We start from the raw sequence: 22,128 nt of genomic DNA, 5'->3' as shown, positions 1-22,128 counted from the left end.
GACGGTCGACACAATGTTTTTTGATTTGGCATATGCCTATAGAGATGCAGCCACGCAGTGAGCACGGAGCGAACTGTTCTTTTGCCTTTTACTAAAGAGTACCGTGTGACGATTTTCCAGGAGGTTTTAATTTTTGTCTTTTTATGGCGAGTTTGGTTTTACGTGAATGAGTTTTGGATTGGATCGACAAGTGAATCTTGGAATGGTGACTCTAGATGAGTGCTGATTCCGCCACAACTAAGTCCATTCCTAGGCTAGAGCCATTTGGGCTTTCATCAAATAAATTACGTTGTGCGAATCTTTATTAGATACAACTCTTTAGTATCTAATAACGTGATTAGTAAATTAATAATCATCAGAACTGATTGTACCCCATTTTTAAATAATATATAATCAGGTAATAATATGAAAACTAAATATTCATTAAAGACTATCTACTAATTATGAATTATGATAATTAAATTAAATTGAGTGTATGTTTCCCTCCTTTTCCTAATTCATATTCCCAACAAAACTTCTTTCCTTAAAATGATTTAAGCCTTTTCCTCTCAATGTAAGGTTTCAAGGGACCTCAAAGTGGCTCTATGTTATTATATTCCATCCATATCAGTACTAGACTATATTAACAACAAAGTATATCCTTTGTCTAAAATTCTTCAATGATATGAAGTCAAATGCTAGACAGTTCATTAATTATAAAAAATGCAAACTGATACTTTAGGAATTATAAATTTATCACAACAGCTTATTACAATTTACGAAATGTAAATTTCAATAAAATAATTAACGCTAGTTACATCTCCTATGTCCGGAGAATAAGGTTTTTCAAATGATTTTATACTTTTATTAAGTACATTTTTTTTAATAAAATGCAGGAGTACGTAACTTAATTTTTTTTCTAACTCTCATTCCATTTCCACGTTATTTTGTTACAACCAAACAGAAGAAATGCCGGAGGAATGGGATTGATAAAGATAGGAAATTAAAACTGGTGCAGAAAATTGTTTTCATTTACCCTGTGTACAATAGATATAAATCACTCTAAATCATTATGAATTTTAAAATAAGAATTTTAAAACCGTAACGGTTTTTATTTTTGTGTGTGGTCTGTTTGATAATGAGATGATGCCCAATGGTCCCTCTTTAATAACTGGCTAGCTTAAAGGAACATAGATAAAAAAATATCCACACGGTCCACAATGGTCTAATCAATTGGAAATACATGCGGTTGACCTCAAGATTGCTAAAGTGATATCGACACTTAAATTTTGGCTATCATATTTAGTTCTCTATAACATAAGAAAATTAGGGGTCTTAATCCACTAACCCTCAATCGTTGTTCGTGGTTGGACAACCGTAGTTCGTTGTTGTCTTCAATCCTGCTGCTGGCGGCCTTCTTCCAATCCACGGGGGCTAGTTTGCCTTGCCGTAGTTCCTTTTGTTATCCATAGTTAACCATAAACTTGGGTAAGCGAAAGTTTGGCAAATTTTATGTGATAGCTCTATCTTACTACTTAGTTTTTTTTTTTAATACATGTGGCTTAGTATTAAACCATTAATTATGTTATTAGTGTTATTAGAGCGTCAGACCTTCCGTGATATTGAGTCTCAAGCGTTATTCGTGTTTTTCTATGTGTGATTGATTGAATAAATTAGGGACAAACTAAAATGATGTCTTCGGATTTTAATGATAAACCTTTAGTAAGAGATATACTTAATTACCTTGTGAGATCCTTTAATCATCATGATTATATTGCATGCCATACACAAGTTTAGAGTTTGAGGCGCATTCAAAATTCATATTTTATCCCTTTTATATTTAGGGCAATGACATTAATTTAGAGTGCATATAAAGGTTAATCTATTTCTTTCATTAAAGTGAAAAATCAAATAAGAAAATGTCATTTGAGTTTCATATAGATTGCATGTAGACTCAAGGTCAATAAGTCTCAAATCATATAATGTAGCCATTTAGAAGTCATATATTCTTAGGGCTGATTTTTTTAGTAATTAAGTCACATAGATAATGTTAGCTATTAATGGAATTGCAGGGATTATTCACTATGTATACATGATTCAAATAACATGAAAAGAGAATAAAAATGAGATAGTATTGAAGGGAAAATTGTCTAAAAAGTCCTAAACCTATTGCATGGTAGTCAATTTAGTCCTAAACTTTTTTAATTGTGTTAATTTAGTCCTAAACCTTTTAAAGGTTTGCCAATTTAGTCCTAAATCTTTTAACAAATTACCGATATAGTCCTTCTAGGTAATTCCGGATGAAAATAGTTGACGTGGTAGTTTAGTCAATGCTTACCATCTTATTTGATACGACTAATTTTAACGTGGATAATTTGTTTATTTTTTTGTATTTTTATTAATTTTTTGGTGAAATTTTTTTTTCTTTTATTTTCCTTATTTTATTCTTCATAGGGTCAACGAGACATTGGCCTAGGCCCTTGTTGGCCACAACGAGGGCATCGCAAGACCTCGCGGGCAAAAGCTTGGGCGTTGTGGCCCTCGTCCACACATGTTGTGGCCGGTGACGGCCTGAACGAAGGCTGCGGCGCCCTCGCCAGCGCTTGGATGGGGCTTCATGGCCCTCATCCTAGGGATGGTGGAGGTTGCCAACCCTGTGAAGAATAACATATCAACAAAGAAAAGGAAAAAAAATCAATAAAATTTAATAAGAAATATCAAATTAAAAAATAAATTTGTGCATGTCAACTACGGCTGGAGTTAGCCTAAAGGACTACATTGATAATTTGCTAAAGAATTTAGGACTAAATTGGCATAATTAAAATGTTTAGGAGTAAATTGATAAATTGTCAAAAGGTTTAAGACTAATTTACACAATTAAAAAATTTAGTACTGAATTGACAATACAATAGGTTTAAGACTTTTTTGGACAATTTTTCCTAATATTGCATCATCACATTACTCATGTAATAGTTTAATGGTACGGTTATTATGTCATCTGTAAAGCATTAGGATTTAATTAGTTGTTTTCATAAACAAAAAAAAATAAATACAGAAATAGCATTTCATATAGTTTGCATCATAGGATATCTATGGCTAATTCTCATGTCATAGAATTCCTGCTGTATTGTTAGGTTTAGAAATTAACTTCATAGCATTGCATATTGTTACTGCCTTATAGCATGGCATGCATGATTTAGGACTTTATGTTAGTTCATGATGTTAGATTGACACATTTAATCATAACATTAATTGAATCGAAAAAAAAGAAAAAAATCAAATGACATTGCATCATAGTTATCTCACCTAGCTTAGGTCATGCATTAATCATGGTCATCAACATTTTCATGAATAAAATGCATTCATCGCTGCATGTCTGTTTCCTAAAGTCAAAGTCTGCACAACCCTGTCTTAAATGGTGATGAATAGGGATTCATCTTTGCTTTCTCATGCATTTCAGTTTTTTTTTTTTTAAATCTTTTCAACATTTTATTTATTGATTTGATTAGCAAATGTTACGTTATTAAGTGCACACGTGCATGATTACCCCTCACATATTAGTTGCTTATGATTAAAATTGACTAAGACTACTTGCAGTACATTATCGAAATAAAGTAAATAAAGCAAAATAAGTATCAAAAGGGCGGTAGATTAATTTAGTGTAATCAAGTTTCAGTATGCATTGAATCTCTGGTTCGCATAAGTAAAATGTGCTCTCGCATTTTACTTGGGTGTCTAATCGGCCCATAACTTACACATTGAATCTAGTATCCAGTCATGGTTAATAAAGGTTGAGAGGGCCCACGCTAAGCATGACATCAAGTAATCCATTAGTTTTCGCTTGGCGGTTCACCATGAGGAAGGTCGCAACAAGTGGTAAGCACGTTTGCATCATCTCTCAAGGTCGAAGCTCAGATCAATTATGTTTTATCGCAATCTCTGGCGGCTAACCTTAAGAGGAGGGGTATGTGTATTTTCAATCATTATCTATTGTGTGTCCGGATGAAGGGACTATTAGAAAAATGAAAGGAGTTTTTAAAGAGCTTGGTATATTCTACTATCAGAAAAATGGTAACAATAATAAAACGCAAATGTCTACGATTGCTAGCATAGATCCCCGTTGATATAAAAAGTCTGCTCGTGCCCCCTCGTGCCAAATCAGACAAATTAAGAAGGCAGAAGCACTTCTTCCCAAAGATTTTGTACGTTTCCTTCTGAGCCGTGGAGCCACCTGCCTCAACCCACCCCATGAGGTGTTCACCCTGTGTGCCATGCAAAGTGAAGAATGGCAAAACAATTCTTGCACCATCTCGCTCTCTCCCCTATATAAACCACAACACCTCCCACTTGCCGCTTCACTCCAGAACGTCTCCCCCAGCCCATAACATTTACTCTCCTTCTCTCTCTCTCTCTCTCTCTAGCCATGGCTACTAAGCCTTTGCTTCTCTCCTTTGCATTTTGCTTTCTCTTGGCCTTCCACGGCTGCCTCGCCAGCCAGCGGTACCGGACCACCCAGGAGCAAGGGGAGTGCCAGATCGACCGCCTTGATGCCCTCGAGCCCACAAACCGCATCCAGTGCGAGGCTGGCTTGGTCGAGTCGTGGGACCAAAACCACGACATGTTCCGGTGCACTGGGGTCGCCATGGTCCGGCACACCATTGAGCCCAACGGTCTCCTCTTGCCTTCCTTCACCAATTCACCTCAACTCATCTACATTGTTGAAGGTAAAATACATGAACTGGTAGTACTTACCACATGCCCCAGTTAGTCAAGATCATCGCCTTGCATGTCATCCTCTGCACTTCCCAGCATCCCTAAAAAAAAGAAGTGCAAAAACATGTCCTGGAGAAAATATAATATTCATTCTTTGCTTGACTGTCTCGTGCAGGTGAGGGTATTCAGGGGGCTGTGATCCCCGGTTGCCCCGAGACATTCCAATCATCTCAGCAATCACAGTTCGGGCGGCAGTTTGGACAGGGAGGACAGATGAGAGGAGGCGAAGGCCGGCGGTTCCCAGATGAGCACCAGAAGATCCGCCGCTTCCGACAGGGCGACATCATTGCGTTGCCCACTGGAGTGGCCCACTGGGTGTACAACGACGGCAATCGGCCCATCATCGCCGTCATCCTCCTCGACGTTACCAATAGTGAGAACCAGCTCGATCTCAACCCAAGAGTGAGTCAACTTGTAAAAATTGAGTTGATTAGCTCAATCAAGCATGCATGCATGCATGATTAGGATAAGTTTAAGAGAGAATAAGTTTTCTTCTCTCTCCTGCTTTTAGAGATTCTTCCTCGCTGGCAACCCGCAAAACGAGCACGAGCAAGGGGGCCAGCGATGGCAGGGACGGCAGGGCAGCAGCCAACGACAGCGCCGATTCCAGCCCTTTGGCCGCGGTGAGGAGGGCCAGCAAGGGGGTCAATGCAAAAATATCTTCTGCGGCTTTGACGCACGCCTCCTGGCTGAGGCATTCAACGTGGATCTGGAGACAGTAAGGAGGCTGCAGAACGAGAACGACAACAGGAACAACATCGTGAGGGTCGAGGGCGGCCTTCAGGTTGTGAGGCCCCCGAGGGAACTCGGCGGCCGCAGGTGGGAAGAGGAGCGCGAGGGGGAGAGGGAGGGGTACGGTGGCAGAGGACGACGCGGCAGGTATGACATGAACGGATTGGAGGAAACGCTCTGCACCATGAGGCTCCGGGAAAACATCGGCAACCCGTCGCGCGCCGACGTGTACACGCAACAAGCCGGCCACATTAGCACACTCAACAGCAACAACCTGCCCATCCTGTACTGGCTCCAACTCAGTGCCGAGAGAGGCCGTCTACATAGGGTAAGGCTGCTCTTCTTCCATTTTAGTGAAAATTTCGTCACTTGCATCTCATTTTCTAGATCATGATAATCTGAGTCTACACTATGATTTAACTTACTTTCTTGGAATGGGACACTTGGGATGCAGGATGCAATTATGGTGCCACACTACAACCTCAACTGCCACAGCGTGGTCTACGCGATCCGCGGCAGCGCGCGCATCCAGGTGGTGAACGACGAAGGCCAGACCGTGTTTGATGAGGAGCTCCGCGAGGGGCAGCTCGTGGTGGTGCCGCAGAACTTTGCAGTGGTGAAGAGGGCGGAGAACGAGGAGTTCGAGTGGGTGTCCTTCAAGACCAACGACAACGCCATGGTCAGCCCGCTCGCGGGCCGGACCTCGGTGCTACGGGCATTGCCGGACGAGGTCGTCGCCAACGCTTACCGGGTGTCGAGGGACGATGCCAAGAGGCTCAAGTACAACCGGAGGGAGACCACGGTGTTTACCTCCAGGAGGGGTGGCGGTTCTTTCTCCGAGAGGAGGGCTGAAGCTTAAGCGCCAAAGTTGCAGGATGAATTGCATGTGGCGCTTTTTGTGGGGAAGCTAAAGTCTTTGGAGAGACCTCTCTTAATTATGTTATTATGTGCTAAGAAGAGTAAGAAGAGGACCATAATAATGAGTAGTATGTAGTAGTTGGACGTGTAAGTTGTGGCACGAGGAATAAAGATCCAAAAGTCTTGTGCATGTGCTTGGTTTTGCCCAGGAGAGATCGCCCCTTCAATGAGGCGAACAGAAATTGGAACTAAATGCTAAAAGTGTAAAAATAACAAAAAATTAAAATTAAAATTTTTTGGGACACAAATTTATATCATGTGACATATTTCCTTCAAATTTATTTTTGAGACATAAAAAATTTTAAACTTATATTTATGCGACATGGTATTTCAAATTGTTTATTTATGACATCAAAATCTCTAAATTCGTAAGCATGCTTTTTGAGTTAAATGTATCAAGCTGATAAAATGTTTTAGGATTTCTAGCATCACAAGAAAAAGTTTGGGACAAATGTGTCATATTTGTACAAATTTGAGATAAATGTGTCGGATTTCAAGTTTGAGGTTTTTTTTTTGTGTGAATATTTAGGATTTTTTATGGAAGGCCTTACATGTAAATTTAGGAATTTTAATGGCCTTTTCCATGCTAAAAAGGCAAAAGAAAAAGGGTAGATCCTAGATAATCGAGGACAGAATTCATAACGGGCACCTAGAGCTGTCGTAAAAGGTTTACTGGTGGTCTCTTTTATATTTGTCTGGACTACCTATTTATGTGCACGGCTTCTTGAGGGAGAGCCTGGCTTGGTGCTGGTGGCCGAGTCTCAGCCAAGCGGCGGCCTCGTTGGCGGCCAAATTGGTCATTGAGGCTCTTTGCTTCCATGTTGGTGTCAAGCTTGTTTGTAAAGCAAACCAAAAATGTCTCTTCTTCATCCACATAGAGTGGAAGAGAAAATATGAAACGCTTTATAATTAGAAAGCTACTATAGTTTTTCAAATAAAGATGTGATATATTCATTAGAAGTCCTAAAACTTATCGCGAAAGTGTAATCAAGTCATAACTTGTCAAATTGGTTCGATCAAGTCTTTTTGTTAACATCGTCAATTGCTGACGTGGTATTTTTAAATAAATTTTTCTTTCCTACATGGCATTTTTTTTAATCAATTTTTCCCAAATCTTATTTAAATTAAACTAAAAAACCAAGAACTGGCCCAAAAAATAAAAATCAAGAAAAGTCTAATATCTAATTCTAAAAAGATAAAACTTAAAAAAAAGAAAAGGAAGAGCAGTAGGCAGGGCCTCCCTTGTGAAGCTTGGACGTTGCTGCCTATCGCCGACTTGGTTTGGGTGAAGGTCGTCTGCCCTCGCCTGGGGCGAGGCTCGCCCAGACCTGGGTTGAGGAAACTCGTGTTTGAGGACCTTGTGCACGATTCCGTCCAGGATTTCTCCTTAGAAAAGCTTGAGGGTGATGCCGCTAAAGACCATAGGAAAAAGGACGTCTCTAGAATGTTGTCTCACTTTCCCTTCGCCGATGCTTTCCAGTGTCATCCCAGCAAGGAAATAAAACCCAGGTCATTCGTTGCCTTCTTACATGGGAAGTCGTCCAAGGGGCGTACTATGAAGGACCTTTGTAGCATTAGTCCCTTCGCAAAGGTTGCCTATGCAAAGGTTGCCAATCCTTGCCCAAGGTTGGGGAGGCATGCCGGCCCCAAGTGAGGGCTGGCAGAGTCGCCTAGCTCTGGATTTTCTCAACTCAAATTTGGGCGAACCTCACCTGGCCTAGAGAGAGTCGCCGGCCCTCGCCTGGGACTGGCAATAGCCAACCACCCCCAGCCAAACCTTCATTGGCTCCTTCGGCGATGGGTGGCAACAATCGAGCCTCACTTGCGAGGACCTGCCCTTTTGCTTTTCCTTCCCTTTTTTTTTTTTAGGTTTTAACTTTTTAGGATTAAATTTTAGCCTTTTCTTGGTTTTTGTTTCTTTGGTCAGGTCTTGGTTTTTAAATTTAATTTAAATAAGATTTGGGAAAAGTTAATGAAAAAAATGTCACGTAAGAGAGAGAAATTAGTTTTAAAATGTCACATTAGCATTTTTGCCACATCAGCATTTTTTATTAGACAAATTGACTGTGTTAATGGAAAAAGTCGATTGAACCGATTTGACAAGATTTAGGACTTAATTATACTTTTTGAAAGTTTTATGACTCAATTGTACTTTCATGATATGTTTTAGAACTTCTAGTGGACATATCCCAATAAAAAAATGGGTAAGTGGGCTAGACTTTACTATAACCGCATGTGAGTGTGCGAATAATTAGCGCACTTAGCAATTTTTGTGGTCGCGGATAATGTTGTGAGCCACAAATTCTTGAAGGAATAGACCTCACAATAATTTATAGTTATTTACTATTTTCTTTTTGTGGTAAAAAAAAAGACTGTTATTCTCAAAGTAATCAATGAGGCGAGATTCAATACATAGGATGGCAAACATAACCTCAAGATTTGTACTCTATAATAGAATCAAAAGCAACGGTTACCTCGAGATTACACTGAATGGGAGGCTCCGAGATTGGAAGATGGGATCTACCGCAAATCAAATGCTTTATCGCTCAGCCAAAGGGAAGAGATAATTTTCATGCATTATTTTCTACTTACTTTTAATGCGATTGCAACTTAATTTTCACCCAATTTGTGTGAATTGATGTCTTTTTTGCTTGTGAAGTCATCTCATAAATAACTTTTTATTATCTTTAAGAGTGCATAAAAAAGATTTGCTACTTTTAATATCATAAATACAATCAGGATAAGCACACAATCAAATAATATTTACATTTGAATTTTTCTCCTCTTTTTTTGACCAATTTTTTTTTTCTCCTTTCCGCTAACCCTTTTCTCTCTTAGTGAATCTACTTTATCACGTCTATGTGGAATTTCCATGGAAGACGTTGAATTGGAAGTTAAGTCGCATATTTTGAAAGATGAAACTATTCACGTGAAATAAACAAAACAATTAGATGGAGCGATTTTATAGATAGATTGTACTAATAGGATTATTATTGAAGTTTTGATCTGACCTGAAAATTTAAAATTCTCGCAAAAAGAGATAATAGTTGCATACATGCTTATTGAAGTTTTGGTCTGACCCGGAAAAGAAAAAAACAATTACTACTTGTTTGAGATAAAATTCAACCAAGTCTCTTACATGCTAGAGGACACGGAAATCCTTTGCTTCCGATTGGTGAGAAACCGGTTTGAATCACGTTATGGTCATTGATGAAAATCCAAATGTCTTGATGTGTTTCTACAATTGCTTCACTGAAGTGACCGGTCACCACCCACAAGCAGAGATGGCAAGATGATGAAGCTGTAAATCCCAAATGTCCATTCTCCGAAGGAGTTAGATCTATCCTTTGTCCCTGCATTTTCACATCGAGAATTCTTTGTATATAGGAAGGAGCCCCATCAAGTAAATGTCATAACCAGTCTCAATCACAATCTTATAATAAGAAACAAGAGATTTCTGTTGATCAATCTTCTTACCACTCATTCTTCGAGAATTAGAAATATCTTTTTTACATGTAATTGGTCTTATATGTATTGAGCCCTAGGTGTCTTAATTTATAGGAAATGCTCTTTCGCATGTAGAGCTCGACTGCATTCGTCGCCCTCAAAGGGATTTCTGATATCCTCCAAATTCAAAATATTATCTCAACCAAATATATAAAGAGTAACCACATTATTAAAATCCAACAAGTCGATAATTCACTAAAATCTGCCTCTCGGGGAAACTTGTGAATGAATGTTAGTAATGGTACATTTTAAAATATGACAGGTTGTTAAATAAGCACAATGTTAAACGAAAACCACAAAAAAAAAAAAAATAAAAAAAAAAAAAATTCTCCCCCTCAAAAGTGTTTAAAGATTATCATTCTTTCAAGGAATAATAATTGTAGGTAATATATATCAAGGGATTTCTAGGGTTCCAAACACACAATACTGGCGGTTCGAATTCAGTGGGTTTCTATTAAGTGCCTAATACAACCCCCCCCCCCAAAAAAAAAAAACCAACTTTAGCATTTTTCTAATTATATCCAAAACTTTTTATTTGTCTTATAAAAAACTTCCAATTTTTTTCTTGTATCTCAATTCTACTGGCTTAATACCCAAAAAAATTCAAACTTTAGCATCTGTCCTAATTATATCCAGAACTATTTTTTGTCTTATAAAAAACATCAACTTTTACTTTTATCTTAATTTTACCATCGTCACCCTTCCATCCATAATAATCTTTAGTGGCTCGAATTTTTTCGCTGAACTTACAAATGAATCTTCAAAATTCAAAAACAATATGTTTTAGAGATGACGAGATTTGAGATCTCGTTCAAACAATTAGATCTCCATGTTTAGCCATTCTTTGGGCCGTTGAGTGCTAGGGAGAATCCGAAATGCGTCATTTTGAATGGCTCTATATCTCTCGGCAATGTATAGGGGAAATAGACAATAGAAGAGAAGTTGGAGGTTTTCATGTCAACTTTGCTAATGTGTAATTTATTAATAACGTGGAAATGCCACGTAGGATTAACTAATGGTGATTATGGATGAAAGGTTAACTGTGGTAGAATTGGGACAAAAATAAAATTTGGGGGTTTTTATGAGACAGAAAAAGTTATGGATATAATTGAAAAAGATGCTAAAGTTGGGGTTTTTTTTTTTTTGGTATTAGGCAAGTAGAATTGAGACAAAAATAAAAGTTGAAGGTTTTTATGAGACAATTTTCGTTGATATAATTGGGACAAATATTAAAGTTGGAGTATTCTTTAGGTGTCGGGCCTTCTATTAAGTGTACATACCTTTAATTAATGGTCAGTTACCAATTTTCCTTTTCTTGAAATGAGTGCCAAAATTCAGAAAAAAGGGTCTCATGTACACTCACACTTCTTGGGTTATCCCTAATTGTGTTTTCAAATGAAGATAATGACATAATGGTTCATGAACGTTGACCCAATATGCAATGTGATCTATGAACTTTTAATTTAACTAATATGGTCCATGAACTTTAGCTCAATGTGCAATGTGGCGCCTGATTTTTAATTTGACCAATGTAGTCTCTAAACTTTTGGAACATATTTAACTTAGTTTTTGAATTATACAAAGATATTTAAGGTAGTTCTTCCATTAATTCAAGTTCATAGATGCCATAGGACATTTTTTCATAGTTTAGAGACTAAGTTGAACATATTACAAAGGTTCGGAGATTACATTGAATAAATTGAAAATTGATAGAACATGTTACATATTGGGCTAAAGTTCACGGACTATATATGTCAAATTAAAAGTTCGGGGATCATATTGCATATTGAGTCAAAAGTTAGGTACCATTTGTGCCATTTATCCTTTCAAATTGAATCTAATTAAGAAGCCACAACCCGTCCACAGAAGGTTCAAAGAAGGTAAGCACTAGCTCGATGCTATCTTTGACTCGATCGAAAATGGGTTCCTTGAATGATTGGTTTTCAAGATTACCCCTATTCTAGAAGATCTTACTAATTCTTTTTCCCTACTCAACCTCAATAGGAAGCCTGAGGTTACTTAACAAAATTCTCAAACCGTCGCGATTGAGCACCATCCTCAATCGGTCAAGATTGAACGTTATCTTCGGTTTTCGAGATCGTCGGCCATGTAATAATGGTTAGTAATTTAGTTTTTCGTATGTAATGCTTAAGTTGGTCACTGAATGATTCAGAAACGTATTGACAATCTAAACATTCATGTTACGAAAAGATGAAAAATACTAATTAATTTGGTCACTTTTCACCCTTCCACCATTTTCATCGCTCCGTTTCTCAATATAAGACATCCTTGCAGAAGATCTCATTAGCGAGAAGACAAATTTGCCCTCCTCTTCTGAATCGCCGAGCGCCACCCTTCTCTTCTCGTGTTACCGACTCAGCAGCTCTCCTGTGTCTCCCCAGATGCGCAAACCCTAATAACACCAATAAATCACAAAACTGCTCCGACCGACCACCAATCTTCGCTGTTGGATGCCGCCCCATCGCCTCCGGCCAGGGTCGAGCTCCTCCACGCCTTTTCTGCCGCCGCCGCAGCCAACGACGGGCCCCTTTCTCTCGGCTACCTGAGTACCTCTGCCAATCGAAGTTCCTCCAAAAATCTCAAATGGTTGGAGGAGCTAGAAATTTGGTCAGTGAAACAGCTTCCTGACAAACCGTGCTTGGGCGCTGGTACTCAAAAATCGGTAAAAGCTTCTCCGATTCCTTCTTTTGAAGCAAGGCAATATCCCATCACAAGAGCGTGAAGCCATTGTTATTCTAGTATAGCTCACAATTCTCGACCAAATTCTTTTCATCCTAATGGCGGGCAAGAAGCTTGTCCGGGACTTGGTGCTCTTGGGCCACCCTCTTCGTCTCCACCTTAGTTCTCAGCCCCAGGTTTTCTCCTTCTCGAGCTCTTTCTCGTTTTCTCTCTATATTTCTTGCAATAGCGAAGAGAATTTCTGGGCTTTTATTCCCTGTTCTCCGTCTTAAGTAATTCTTTTGACGTGGGTTTGTTATTTGATTTGTCATATAGGCTTCGAGTTCGAGGCTGAGGTTGATTACCGCAGGTGGGCACCCGTGTAATCGTCGATACAGCGTCTTTAATGAGTTCTCTAAGAAAGTTAAAGGCGAAGCTAGCAGGTATGCAGTTTTTTTTTTTCGGTAGTCGTCTGTGCTTATCGGGTTCAATGCTCTTTTAACATTTAGGACTCTTGCTGTGTTTGTTTGCCCTTTAGTGCTATCGCGTTCTTGGTTCACAGTTTTGTGTCATTTGCTTCTGGTAGCTCGTAATTGAAGATTTAACGTCGCTTACAATCATATGGAAATAATCTGTGGAATGAAGTATCCTTTCTATGGTGTTGTTGCTCAAAACATGCGTGAAGGTTTGACCCTTTTTCCTTTTGGATGAGCTGAAAATATATTGATTTGTCACCGCGTAGCACTTTCCTTTCATTTGCTGTGTGAGTACATATGGGATATCAAGATGCATAGTACCGATTGTGTGTCATATTGATTTCAAATACAGGAATGGTGAAGCTTCATTATTGCATGATTTTGGGCATATCAGTTAATAAATAAGCAAGAACTAGAGATACTTTTGATATTGTCTGCTTTATTGTTTTCTGTACTTGGACTTTCACACAAATGATATTGCTTGGCTTAATATTTTATTAGTGTGCTCGGTACCCTTGAGAGGCTTAGTCATGTTATTGATCTTCTTCAATCCTTTGGTAATAGCAATCCAGAGTTTCAAAAGTCAGTGAAACAGCTGAAAGAAAAAGCAGAAGAGCTTCAAGGGGTGAAAGAGGAGCTTAAAGTTAGGTAATTCGGAAATCTGTTGGCCGAAAACCTTTTATTAGCGAGTAGTCCCCTAAACTAACCATCTGACTATCTGAGACATACTTCTGTACGTCATGGTTAGTTGAACACCTGAATAAAGAGCTAAGGCTGTAAACTGGCTTTTGCAGAACAAAACAGACAACTGAGCAGTTGTACAAGCATGTCGATGGTGTTTGGACAGAGGCTGAAGCTACAGCAAAGAAGGTCTGAATATCTTTCTTTCCTTTTCTTTTCTTTTGGGCCAGAAGAAGGTCGGAGTTGATTCCCTTGGAATATATGCCTTGGTCCTGGAAAAGTGAATTCATCAAAGTAACACTCTCAATTAATAGTATTGTGTTTTATCGTTTATTAAAGTCGATGGATTTAATTACTGCGAACTTGATCGTGTTTCCTTGGTGATAAATTTACTATGCACAAAAATTGTATGCTTGGCTATCTGGTAGGTTATATTATGCTTCTGTTTGGTGATTCTCGTTTCTCTTCTGTTATGTTTGCTATGTGCAGATGGATAAATGAGGATTTTTGAGTCTTAATGTCATTCATTTATATTCTTTGGTGTTTTTTGTTTCACTATTCTTCATTATCTCCAGGTTTCTGCCAATGTGAAGGAAAAAATATCTTCTGCAACTGAGGAGGTGTGATTGCTTTATCTACTGTAATCCTCATGATGCTTACTTATTCTCAAGTATAATGAAGTAACTGTTTGGGACATTGTCTTTTTGTGTTGTGTTTAGGTCAAAGAACAGTTCGGGATTGGGAAGCAAGAGGAATCGGCATCCGCAAATGGTTCAACAAAACACGATGCTCACACCAAAGGTGGAAATGATGGCAAATCAACAGAAGAAAAATGCAAGCAGGCTGGTTCTGGTGATAACACAGAATCATTTTTTGGCAAATACAGAACAAACTTCTTTTCCTCTTCCCCTAAGGTATCGTCGACTTTCCAGAAGCTGAAGGAAGTAAAGGTTGTTGACTTGGCAAAGAAGGGATATGATATTGTCAAGGATGAGTTGAGTGGTAGCCCCAGTAAGAGAAAGCATATGGATCATGCACCTACTACGTCAACAGTTGAAAGAAGTACAAGAACTGACATAGTTGTTCTACCTTCTAAGCAGTCTCCATGGAGTAAAAAGTGGGAAGCATTTAAGGGGAAGGTAATGTCATTCTACTAGTTGTTATGCATGGAAGCTGTTTGCGGATTTAAAGAATATCACTGATTATCTGGTGGGATTGGCTTGGTGTTCAGTGTATATTAGTGAAGAAGAGTCTCGCTCATAGAACATACTGTTCTAACTAATTACCTTTGCTGTTGCCGAGGTGCTCCTAAACCTTTCTTACTTATGAAGCAGCGCCGGGCAGCTAAGGTGGTATGGAAGAACTATGGCCAAGCTTAGGTTGACAAAAACTATATCCACTATGAAAATGAAAACAGGATGGGTAAAAAAACCCTCTTTTAACCTTTTAAAGTAGGGCGGCTACAGATAGCTAGCTTTGAAATAACCGACTTTCACAAAGCCACTAGAGCTTCTTCCACATGCATGCATGGTAACAGTGATTAGCATTTCCTATTCTTCTTATTCTAATTGATTGAGCATCCCCCAGGTAGCAGTCTTTAGCAACCGCATATGAAATTGAGCATACTTTTGCAAAGAAATAGCCAACTTGTTTCTCGAGAAGAGATGGGAAATATGCTCAATATCATTTGATTGAATAGTTGACCCAGCTTCTCATTGTTTGAAGAAACCCTCCGCTTCAATTGGTATTTTTTTACGAAAAGCAAACATGAGATAATAAATCCAGTCTTTAACTAAGATTTTGAATAGCTGTTGCGAATTCAAGTTAATTTAACTAATCATGGTCCTTGAAATCTAATGTATTCTTCCTGTAGGTCAAAGGGCATCCTATGTTCAAGCGTATTGGTAATGTGAGCGACCCAGTTGTGACGAAAGGTCATGAGGTATGCGCTAAAACCTTTTGTGACTCTTCCTTAGGAATCTTTACGCTTTTGTCAGATGTCTGTTCTATAGGATTGACTTGTTTAGGTGAAAGCGTGCTTTTACCTGGAAGTGTTTTCTGGGAAAGCATACGTTCGAATCTGCTGACCGTTTTCTTTGTTAATCCTCCCTCCTCTCTTGTCTGATGTAATATCAACTCACATACATAATCGTAAGCAGGGTGAAGGAAATCTTTTGCTAATAAGGAGATTTTATGTGGTATTGCTGCATTGATAGACCCCTTATATCACTAGAGATTTCTGAATGTGGCTGAACTTACTGACAGCTGCTCAAATTTTTCATCTGGGCATTTGTCTTTTTTTTTTTTCAACTTGTTCCACAGAAAGAGTTGATATGATCGGTCATAAAGCCGAGCTGAAGACTTCTAAAACTTATATATTAACAATTCTTACTCTGGTTAATTTGCATAAATTAGCCTCACCATAACCTTCAAGGGGCCGGCTGAGTGGTCAAGTGCTAGCTTGAAATCCCTCAGATCTTGTATTTGATTCACAGTGTTACTAATAACTTTGGAGCCATACCTGTCAACCTATAGTTGAGGGTTACTTGAAGGCAGTTTTTCAAATGCCCCATGTTGTAAGAAAAGAAAATAGTCTCACCCATTGTGCACTGCATGTAATTTCCTGGTGCTGTGGTTACAGTAGAAAGGTAGTGCCTCATGTTCATTTATGTCCAACTTTGCTTGATTCAATCGATTGTCACATTTGGTCATTATCATGTGGTTGCTTGGTATATGTCGTCTTTATATGAAAAATGCAAGTTACATTATCAAACATAATTTAAACTCTCATCATTTGGAATTATGCCTGTTTGACTTTGCAGTTCGCAGAAGATATAAAGGAAAGATGGGAAACTAGTGACAACCCTGTTGTGCATAAAATCCAGGAGTAAGTTGTTCAAGTCTCTCTCTCTCTCTCTCTCTCTCTCTCTCTCTCTCTCTCTCTCTCTCCCGGCGGCACGGTTTCTCCCCTTCTCCTTATGCATATGTACATGCACACAAATGTGCATACACTCATGAGGTGGGTACACGGACCTGGACATTACATGCGACACTAGACACCAGCACATATAGACAAGCATACTTCATGCGAGCCTGCAGTCCTTGTTTTGCGTGTCATAATTGATTGAAGCTGTTATTCTTCTGATTTTTATCTTTCTTAACAGTATCAATGAAACTCTCTTTCAAGAAACAGATGCTGCCGCATCAATAAAGGAAATACGCCGGCGAGACCCGTATGGTCACATTCCTATTTTTTTGGTGGTTTCAGTTTTATTTGGTTCTCCTGTGAAATTTTAGCTTGCTGACATCTGGTGCTTTACTCGTGGGATAGATCTTTCTCTTTACCAGAGTTTGTGGCTGAAGTCCAGGAAGTAGTGAAGCCTGTGCTTAATGCTTACATTAAGGTAGATAATGAGCTTATTCCCTAAAGTTTGATTGCCCCTTTTTTTTGTATATCTTGTAGTGGATTTTGCTTAGGACAACTGAGCTTCAGCTATTTTCATCCATCATCATATCCGTGTTTGCTTTGTGCAGGGAGATGTTGAAATTCTAAAGAAATATTGTAGCTCTGAAATAATTGAGAGATGCAAAGCTGAGCATGGTGCTTATAAGAACCATGGCATCTTTTTCGACAATAAGGTAATGATTTATGGCACATATAATTATCTAAGTGAAGTATTTACTCTTTTACTCAGCCTCTGTGAAGGAGAATATTAAGAGAAGTCACTGACAAAAGCAATGGATGTCCTGTTTCCTTATGTCAATAATTCCTAGTTTCACTTATGTAGCAGTTGCTGTGTCAGTAATAGATGTCAGAAGTTTTCTGATAACAAAAGGAGAAATGAACACGTTGTGTATATGCAAATAACTGCAATGTGGGTAAGTTGTGGAGGCACCCCCACTGTCGGTTTTTACTACTATTTAGGTGCCAATGCAAGAACATGTTACTTGCACTCCGGTATGGTTGTCTGACAGAGGTAGATATCCTGGTTTCTTACTCATTTATGAATTATGATGGGTGATATGTTGATTCGGAATATAATTGTAAAATATGCCGGAACCTTTGTGATGTTCGGGGACATATTGTCGTTTTTCGTCAGCCTTTATGTTAAGTATTGTGTAATATTTTTCATTATGATTGTTTAGATTCATGGTAGTTCTGCAAAATGATGTGAATGATTCAATAGTTGAATTTCAGATGAAGTGTCTCTCCACACACATGTCAAGCTAATAGAAGTGTTGGAGTATACAAATATAGTACACAATCTACCATTATCACATATCTGTATGTGCTTTTGCTGGTTTTGAATTCTGTTAGCAGCATCTTTTGAATTACTGTATTGCTTTGTTATCTCTATTTCGCAGTTATCTATTTCCACATTCTTGCTTTTGGTATAGCATAGCATCTTGATTATTTTATTCTAGCTTTGCTGTCAATACAATGATTGTGGAAGTGGTTATTTTGTTTTTCTTGTTTTACTATACCTATTAGATATGATGGTTTGTTGGTTCGGATTGTCACGTTCTGTTGTAGTATATTTATGCTTGTTCTAACTCTTGAATTCTATCCCATACAGATTCTGCATGTGTCTGATGTTGACGTAAGAGAAACGAAAATGATGGGCACTTCACCAATAATTATTGTCGGGGTATGATCATACTCTGCTACTTTTGCTGTTGCACACTTGTTATTTATCTGTAGGAGCTTGTTATTTACAAGCAAAATCTGACTTGTTTAACCGCTAATTGCAGTTTCAAACTCAGCAAATATATTGTGTACGTGACCGAAATGGTGCCATAACTGAAGGCGGCGCGGTAAGTCAAACTTTTGATTGGACGAGGCCGAGGAATTGAGGAAAAGCCCCTTTTTTGTGTTGAACGCAAAATGGAAAGCTAAATTATTTAGTCAGTGATTGCGTTTTCTCAGTTGCAAGTGCCATCTATTGGACAATGGCTTCTGTTATGCGTTAATTTCAACCTTCATGAAAGGGAAATGTCTTAAAAGTTCAATTTTTGCACCTAAAGTAGCTATTATGGAGCAGCGTTTTTCCTTCTTTCATGAGTTCTGGCAAAAGGTTTTGATTCCAAAGTCTTGAGATGTAAGAATTGAATTATCATATGGTAAAGGAGTAGAGGGAGAACACTTGCTTTAGTATTAGGACTTGTGCCTAAGAATGAATGAAATAAATGGCGGTCTTAATTTTTCTGAAGTCTACGTCCACTTTCAAACATCCAGAAACTTGATCTTTATTGATTGTCAATCTTCATTCTGTGAATATCAAATCCTTTATGCATGCTTTGGTTCACTAATCTCTGTTTGATGGGGAGAAATATGAACTGTATGCTAATTCTCTTGTTGAAAAGATGGAATTATTTATGAGTACGAAGAGATTAAGCTATTAAGTGATCACAAAAAATACTGAAGGTGATATTATCTTTCACGTAAAGTGGCCTATTTGTGATTAGTCCGTTCTTACTGAAATCTAGTGATGCCCTTATTACTGTTGTAGCATTAAGTAATGGCTGAATTTTTTAACATGTTAAATATCTTGATTCGTAAACCAAATTGTCTCAATATCTCTAGACCCATGATTGTGCTATAGGATGGAATTGGAAGGGCAACCATTACTGGAGTTAAACAACCAGATTATCTAGTTCTTGAGTTGGCCAGTCTTAACTGTAGAATCATTCAAGATTCTCCATTTTCTTCTTTTCTAAATTCTCCTCCCTGAAGATGACATGTCAGTCCGACTGGATCAATTCGAATCAAGTTCCGACATGAAGACAAGCTTGCGGCACAAATCAATGAACTATGGAGCCACACTTTTTAACAATGACATAAATATCGTATTATTTTTTCTGCCAAAAGTGTTGCAAGTATTGACGTGCATGGTTTAATCGTGGATCCCTTTGTCACTGTCTTGTTGTGTCAAACCCATGTGTGTAGCCCTCTTGATGATATGTGCCTGTTCATTGAGAAAGCTATGCCACGATGATCTGTAATGTTATGAAGAGGGATTGCATGTCTCAGAATGTAATCTGATGCTGGTTTGTGTATACAGGATACGATACACACCGTCTACTATGCCTGGGCAATGCAACAAGTGGATCCGGAGGAGCTTGGGGAGGGTGCTATCTACCCCATCTGGAGGTTAAGAGAAATGCAACAAATCGGCGTCCAAGCTCTAATATGATGGTGCTGTACTTAACCATTGATTCTAGGGAAAGACAGGCATCGTTCTTGCGTCGGGGTAGATCAATTGATTGCTTCTTCGTGTAGTAACTAGTTAGTTTGATTTATTGCTGTGATTGGGACAGAAGCCCATCCAGGTAGGATTTTTCCGCTGCCAATTTTGAGGGATTAGCGTTACAGAAGAGAAAGTATAATTTTATTGATGTTTCGGCTCATGTAAAATAAATCTGGAAACAGCCATGAGAATGATTAAAAAATGGTACTCTGCTGTTTTCATTTGGTTCCAACCTTCATATATGCATTATCACTCCTGAGTCCTGATGATTACTAACTAGACATTTAGGACTTACAAGAAGATTGTGACTGTTGGGGAAAATTACTAAGCATATAGATACTAGTATTAGTTACAAGAAGTGGCTTTTTACTATGGAAAATATTTTTCTTTCCTTCACCTTGAGGGAGTATTTTCAAATTTTTATGTTTCAGAGTTCAGATGAAATTTTTATGGTCATGCTTAAGACCCAGCAGGTTCATTAATTAATGTCAACATTTTCGAGTGATGAATGCCATAGTGAAATTATCTTTCTTGAAGGCTAATAATTAATTATAAGGAAAAAAAGGATTTACGAATCTAAAGGGTAATTTACGACCTATTTTTATTATTTATGATTCTTTAAGCAATATAGTGGCGTAACATTACTGAGACAGCAGAAGGCAAGTGGAAAATCTTCTTGTGCTTTTGGCAATAGAAGGAAAATTTGTTTAAAGATGAGGACCTACTCTTGTAAGTTCCTCGCATTTAACAGGGGTTGGTCTGAAAATGTCGAATTCATGGCATTGAACTGAGATCTAAAAATTAGTTGGTCGCCGCTTTTTTACATTGGTTGGTCTGAAAATTTTGAATTCCTGGCATTGAATTGTCATCTGAATTTAAAACGGGTTGGTCTGAAATTATCGATTTCATGGCATTGAAGTGTGATCTGAAAATTGGTTGGTGACCGCATTCAATAACAGATCAGTAACATTTACTTGTCTATAGCAGTTCATCCATAGAGTACTTCAGCGGAGAGAAAAGAGACACCAAATCATAACGCGGCGACACTTCGATTTCTTGAAGCAAAACCAAAAGTGGGAGATGAACACAACTTACCTGGATATGAATAACTACTCGCCCGAACTAAATTGGCGCCTATGCTCTCGAAACCTTCTGACCTTGGCGAGGTCGGGGAGAGTGGACTCCTCCATGAGAGCAAAGGTAACGGTGGCCGGACTCAGCACTTGCTTCCACGATGAACTTTCCAATGTATCCAATGTCTCCGATCACCAGTACTTTGCTCTTCTAGGCAATTGGAGAGATTTCACGGCGGAGGCGTGATCTTCCCGGCGAACTCAATCGGTCTCTGTAGTGATTATTCTGAAATCTGTCGAATTGAATGCGGGGAAACCAACCAGTCCCAGCACCCCAATCACAATGGACACACTCCATTCATCCCCATTTTCCTAACGGGGTGGCCTTCTCGCTGAACGTACCTGTGTAAAGTTTCTAAACGTGACTCCCTCCCTATTTTCGTCGAGCATATTTAAAAATGACGTGATGAACGTGGATTATTGAACGTTCGATTGCGGGTCTCTTTTGATTCGCAATTGAAACTTGCAACACATTATCTGCCGGAACGAGTCATGATAGCAAGTCCGTTTTAGATCCTCTACCATTATTAGTTACTGTTGTTTAATTCGGTACGGTAAAAACTGTCGGTTAATGTACAATCTCTATCTTCTTTTTCAAATGAGTGACGTTGGCGTGCTTCTTTATTGGCTTCCCTTAATCTGCCCCTCAAATGGTGGCAATCACTGGAATTACCTCTTTAAAAATGGAAACTTCATGTTTGTTACGATAAGAAGAAAAAATATTACGTTGGCCAGTCTTGCCAAATCAGTGATAAGTCACTCCAGTCAGCTCTTGCCACGTGCATCATCGGGTCCCACCTATCGAAATTTTTTCAACTCCCCATCTCTCTGCCCCCGTTACTTTTACATCCCCTCACCCTTATGAGAAGTTACTGACTCTCCCTGCTATCTGCATTTAAATAGGAACAAGAACACTACAACTACCATGGAGGATGCAGTGAAACAACCTATGTTGTTCAGGTTTGTTTCGGCCTCCGCATGAATGGTACATCGCTTCTTCTT

At 38.7% G+C, this 22,128-nt stretch overlaps 2 protein-coding genes and 1 non-coding gene across 8 annotated transcripts; all 3 read left to right on the top strand.

Annotated features, from left to right (window-relative positions):
- The first annotated feature begins 48 nt into the window (after positions 1–48).
- LOC115730289 lies at positions 49–169 on the top strand. The gene has a single exon (XR_007198975.1). It is a non-coding gene; the product is annotated as a U5 spliceosomal RNA (small nuclear RNA).
- Positions 170–4,376: 4,207 nt separating this feature from the next.
- On the top strand, positions 4,377–6,533 carry LOC115730287 (11S globulin seed storage protein Jug r 4-like). Its single transcript, XM_030660916.2, has 4 exons — positions 4,377–4,703; positions 4,868–5,154; positions 5,264–5,812; positions 5,939–6,533. The coding sequence occupies exons 1-4, from the start codon at positions 4,403–4,405 to the stop codon at positions 6,341–6,343; spliced, it is 1,542 nt and encodes a 513-aa protein (XP_030516776.2). The 5' UTR covers positions 4,377–4,402; the 3' UTR covers positions 6,344–6,533.
- Positions 6,534–12,218: 5,685 nt separating this feature from the next.
- On the top strand, positions 12,219–20,222 carry LOC115732787 (mitochondrial import inner membrane translocase subunit TIM44-2-like). Of its 6 annotated transcripts, none has more exons than XM_048280596.1 (15): positions 12,219–12,785; positions 12,925–13,031; positions 13,629–13,712; positions 13,859–13,934; positions 14,321–14,365; positions 14,465–14,563; positions 14,597–14,884; positions 15,619–15,687; positions 16,568–16,632; positions 16,910–16,978; positions 17,077–17,149; positions 17,280–17,384; positions 18,323–18,394; positions 18,498–18,560; positions 19,808–20,222. In XM_048280596.1, the coding sequence occupies exons 1-15, from the start codon at positions 12,708–12,710 to the stop codon at positions 19,937–19,939; spliced, it is 1,425 nt and encodes a 474-aa protein (XP_048136553.1). In that variant the 5' UTR covers positions 12,219–12,707; the 3' UTR covers positions 19,940–20,222. The 6 variants fall into 6 exon arrangements, with proteins under 6 accessions (XP_048136553.1, XP_048136556.1, XP_048136555.1 ...); XM_048280594.1 differs by having other exon boundaries at positions 12,220–12,578; positions 12,675–12,785; positions 14,465–14,884; XM_048280595.1 differs by having other exon boundaries at positions 12,220–12,578; positions 12,670–12,785; positions 14,465–14,884.
- Positions 20,223–22,128: the final 1,906 nt, after the last annotated feature.

The sequence above is a fragment of the Rhodamnia argentea genome, chromosome 6, assembly GCF_020921035.1.
Source record: "Rhodamnia argentea isolate NSW1041297 chromosome 6, ASM2092103v1, whole genome shotgun sequence".
NCBI lineage: Eukaryota > Viridiplantae > Streptophyta > Magnoliopsida > Myrtales > Myrtaceae > Rhodamnia > Rhodamnia argentea.
Note: the sequence above shows the minus strand (reverse complement) of the source record. Positions and strands in the feature narration are given on the sequence as shown.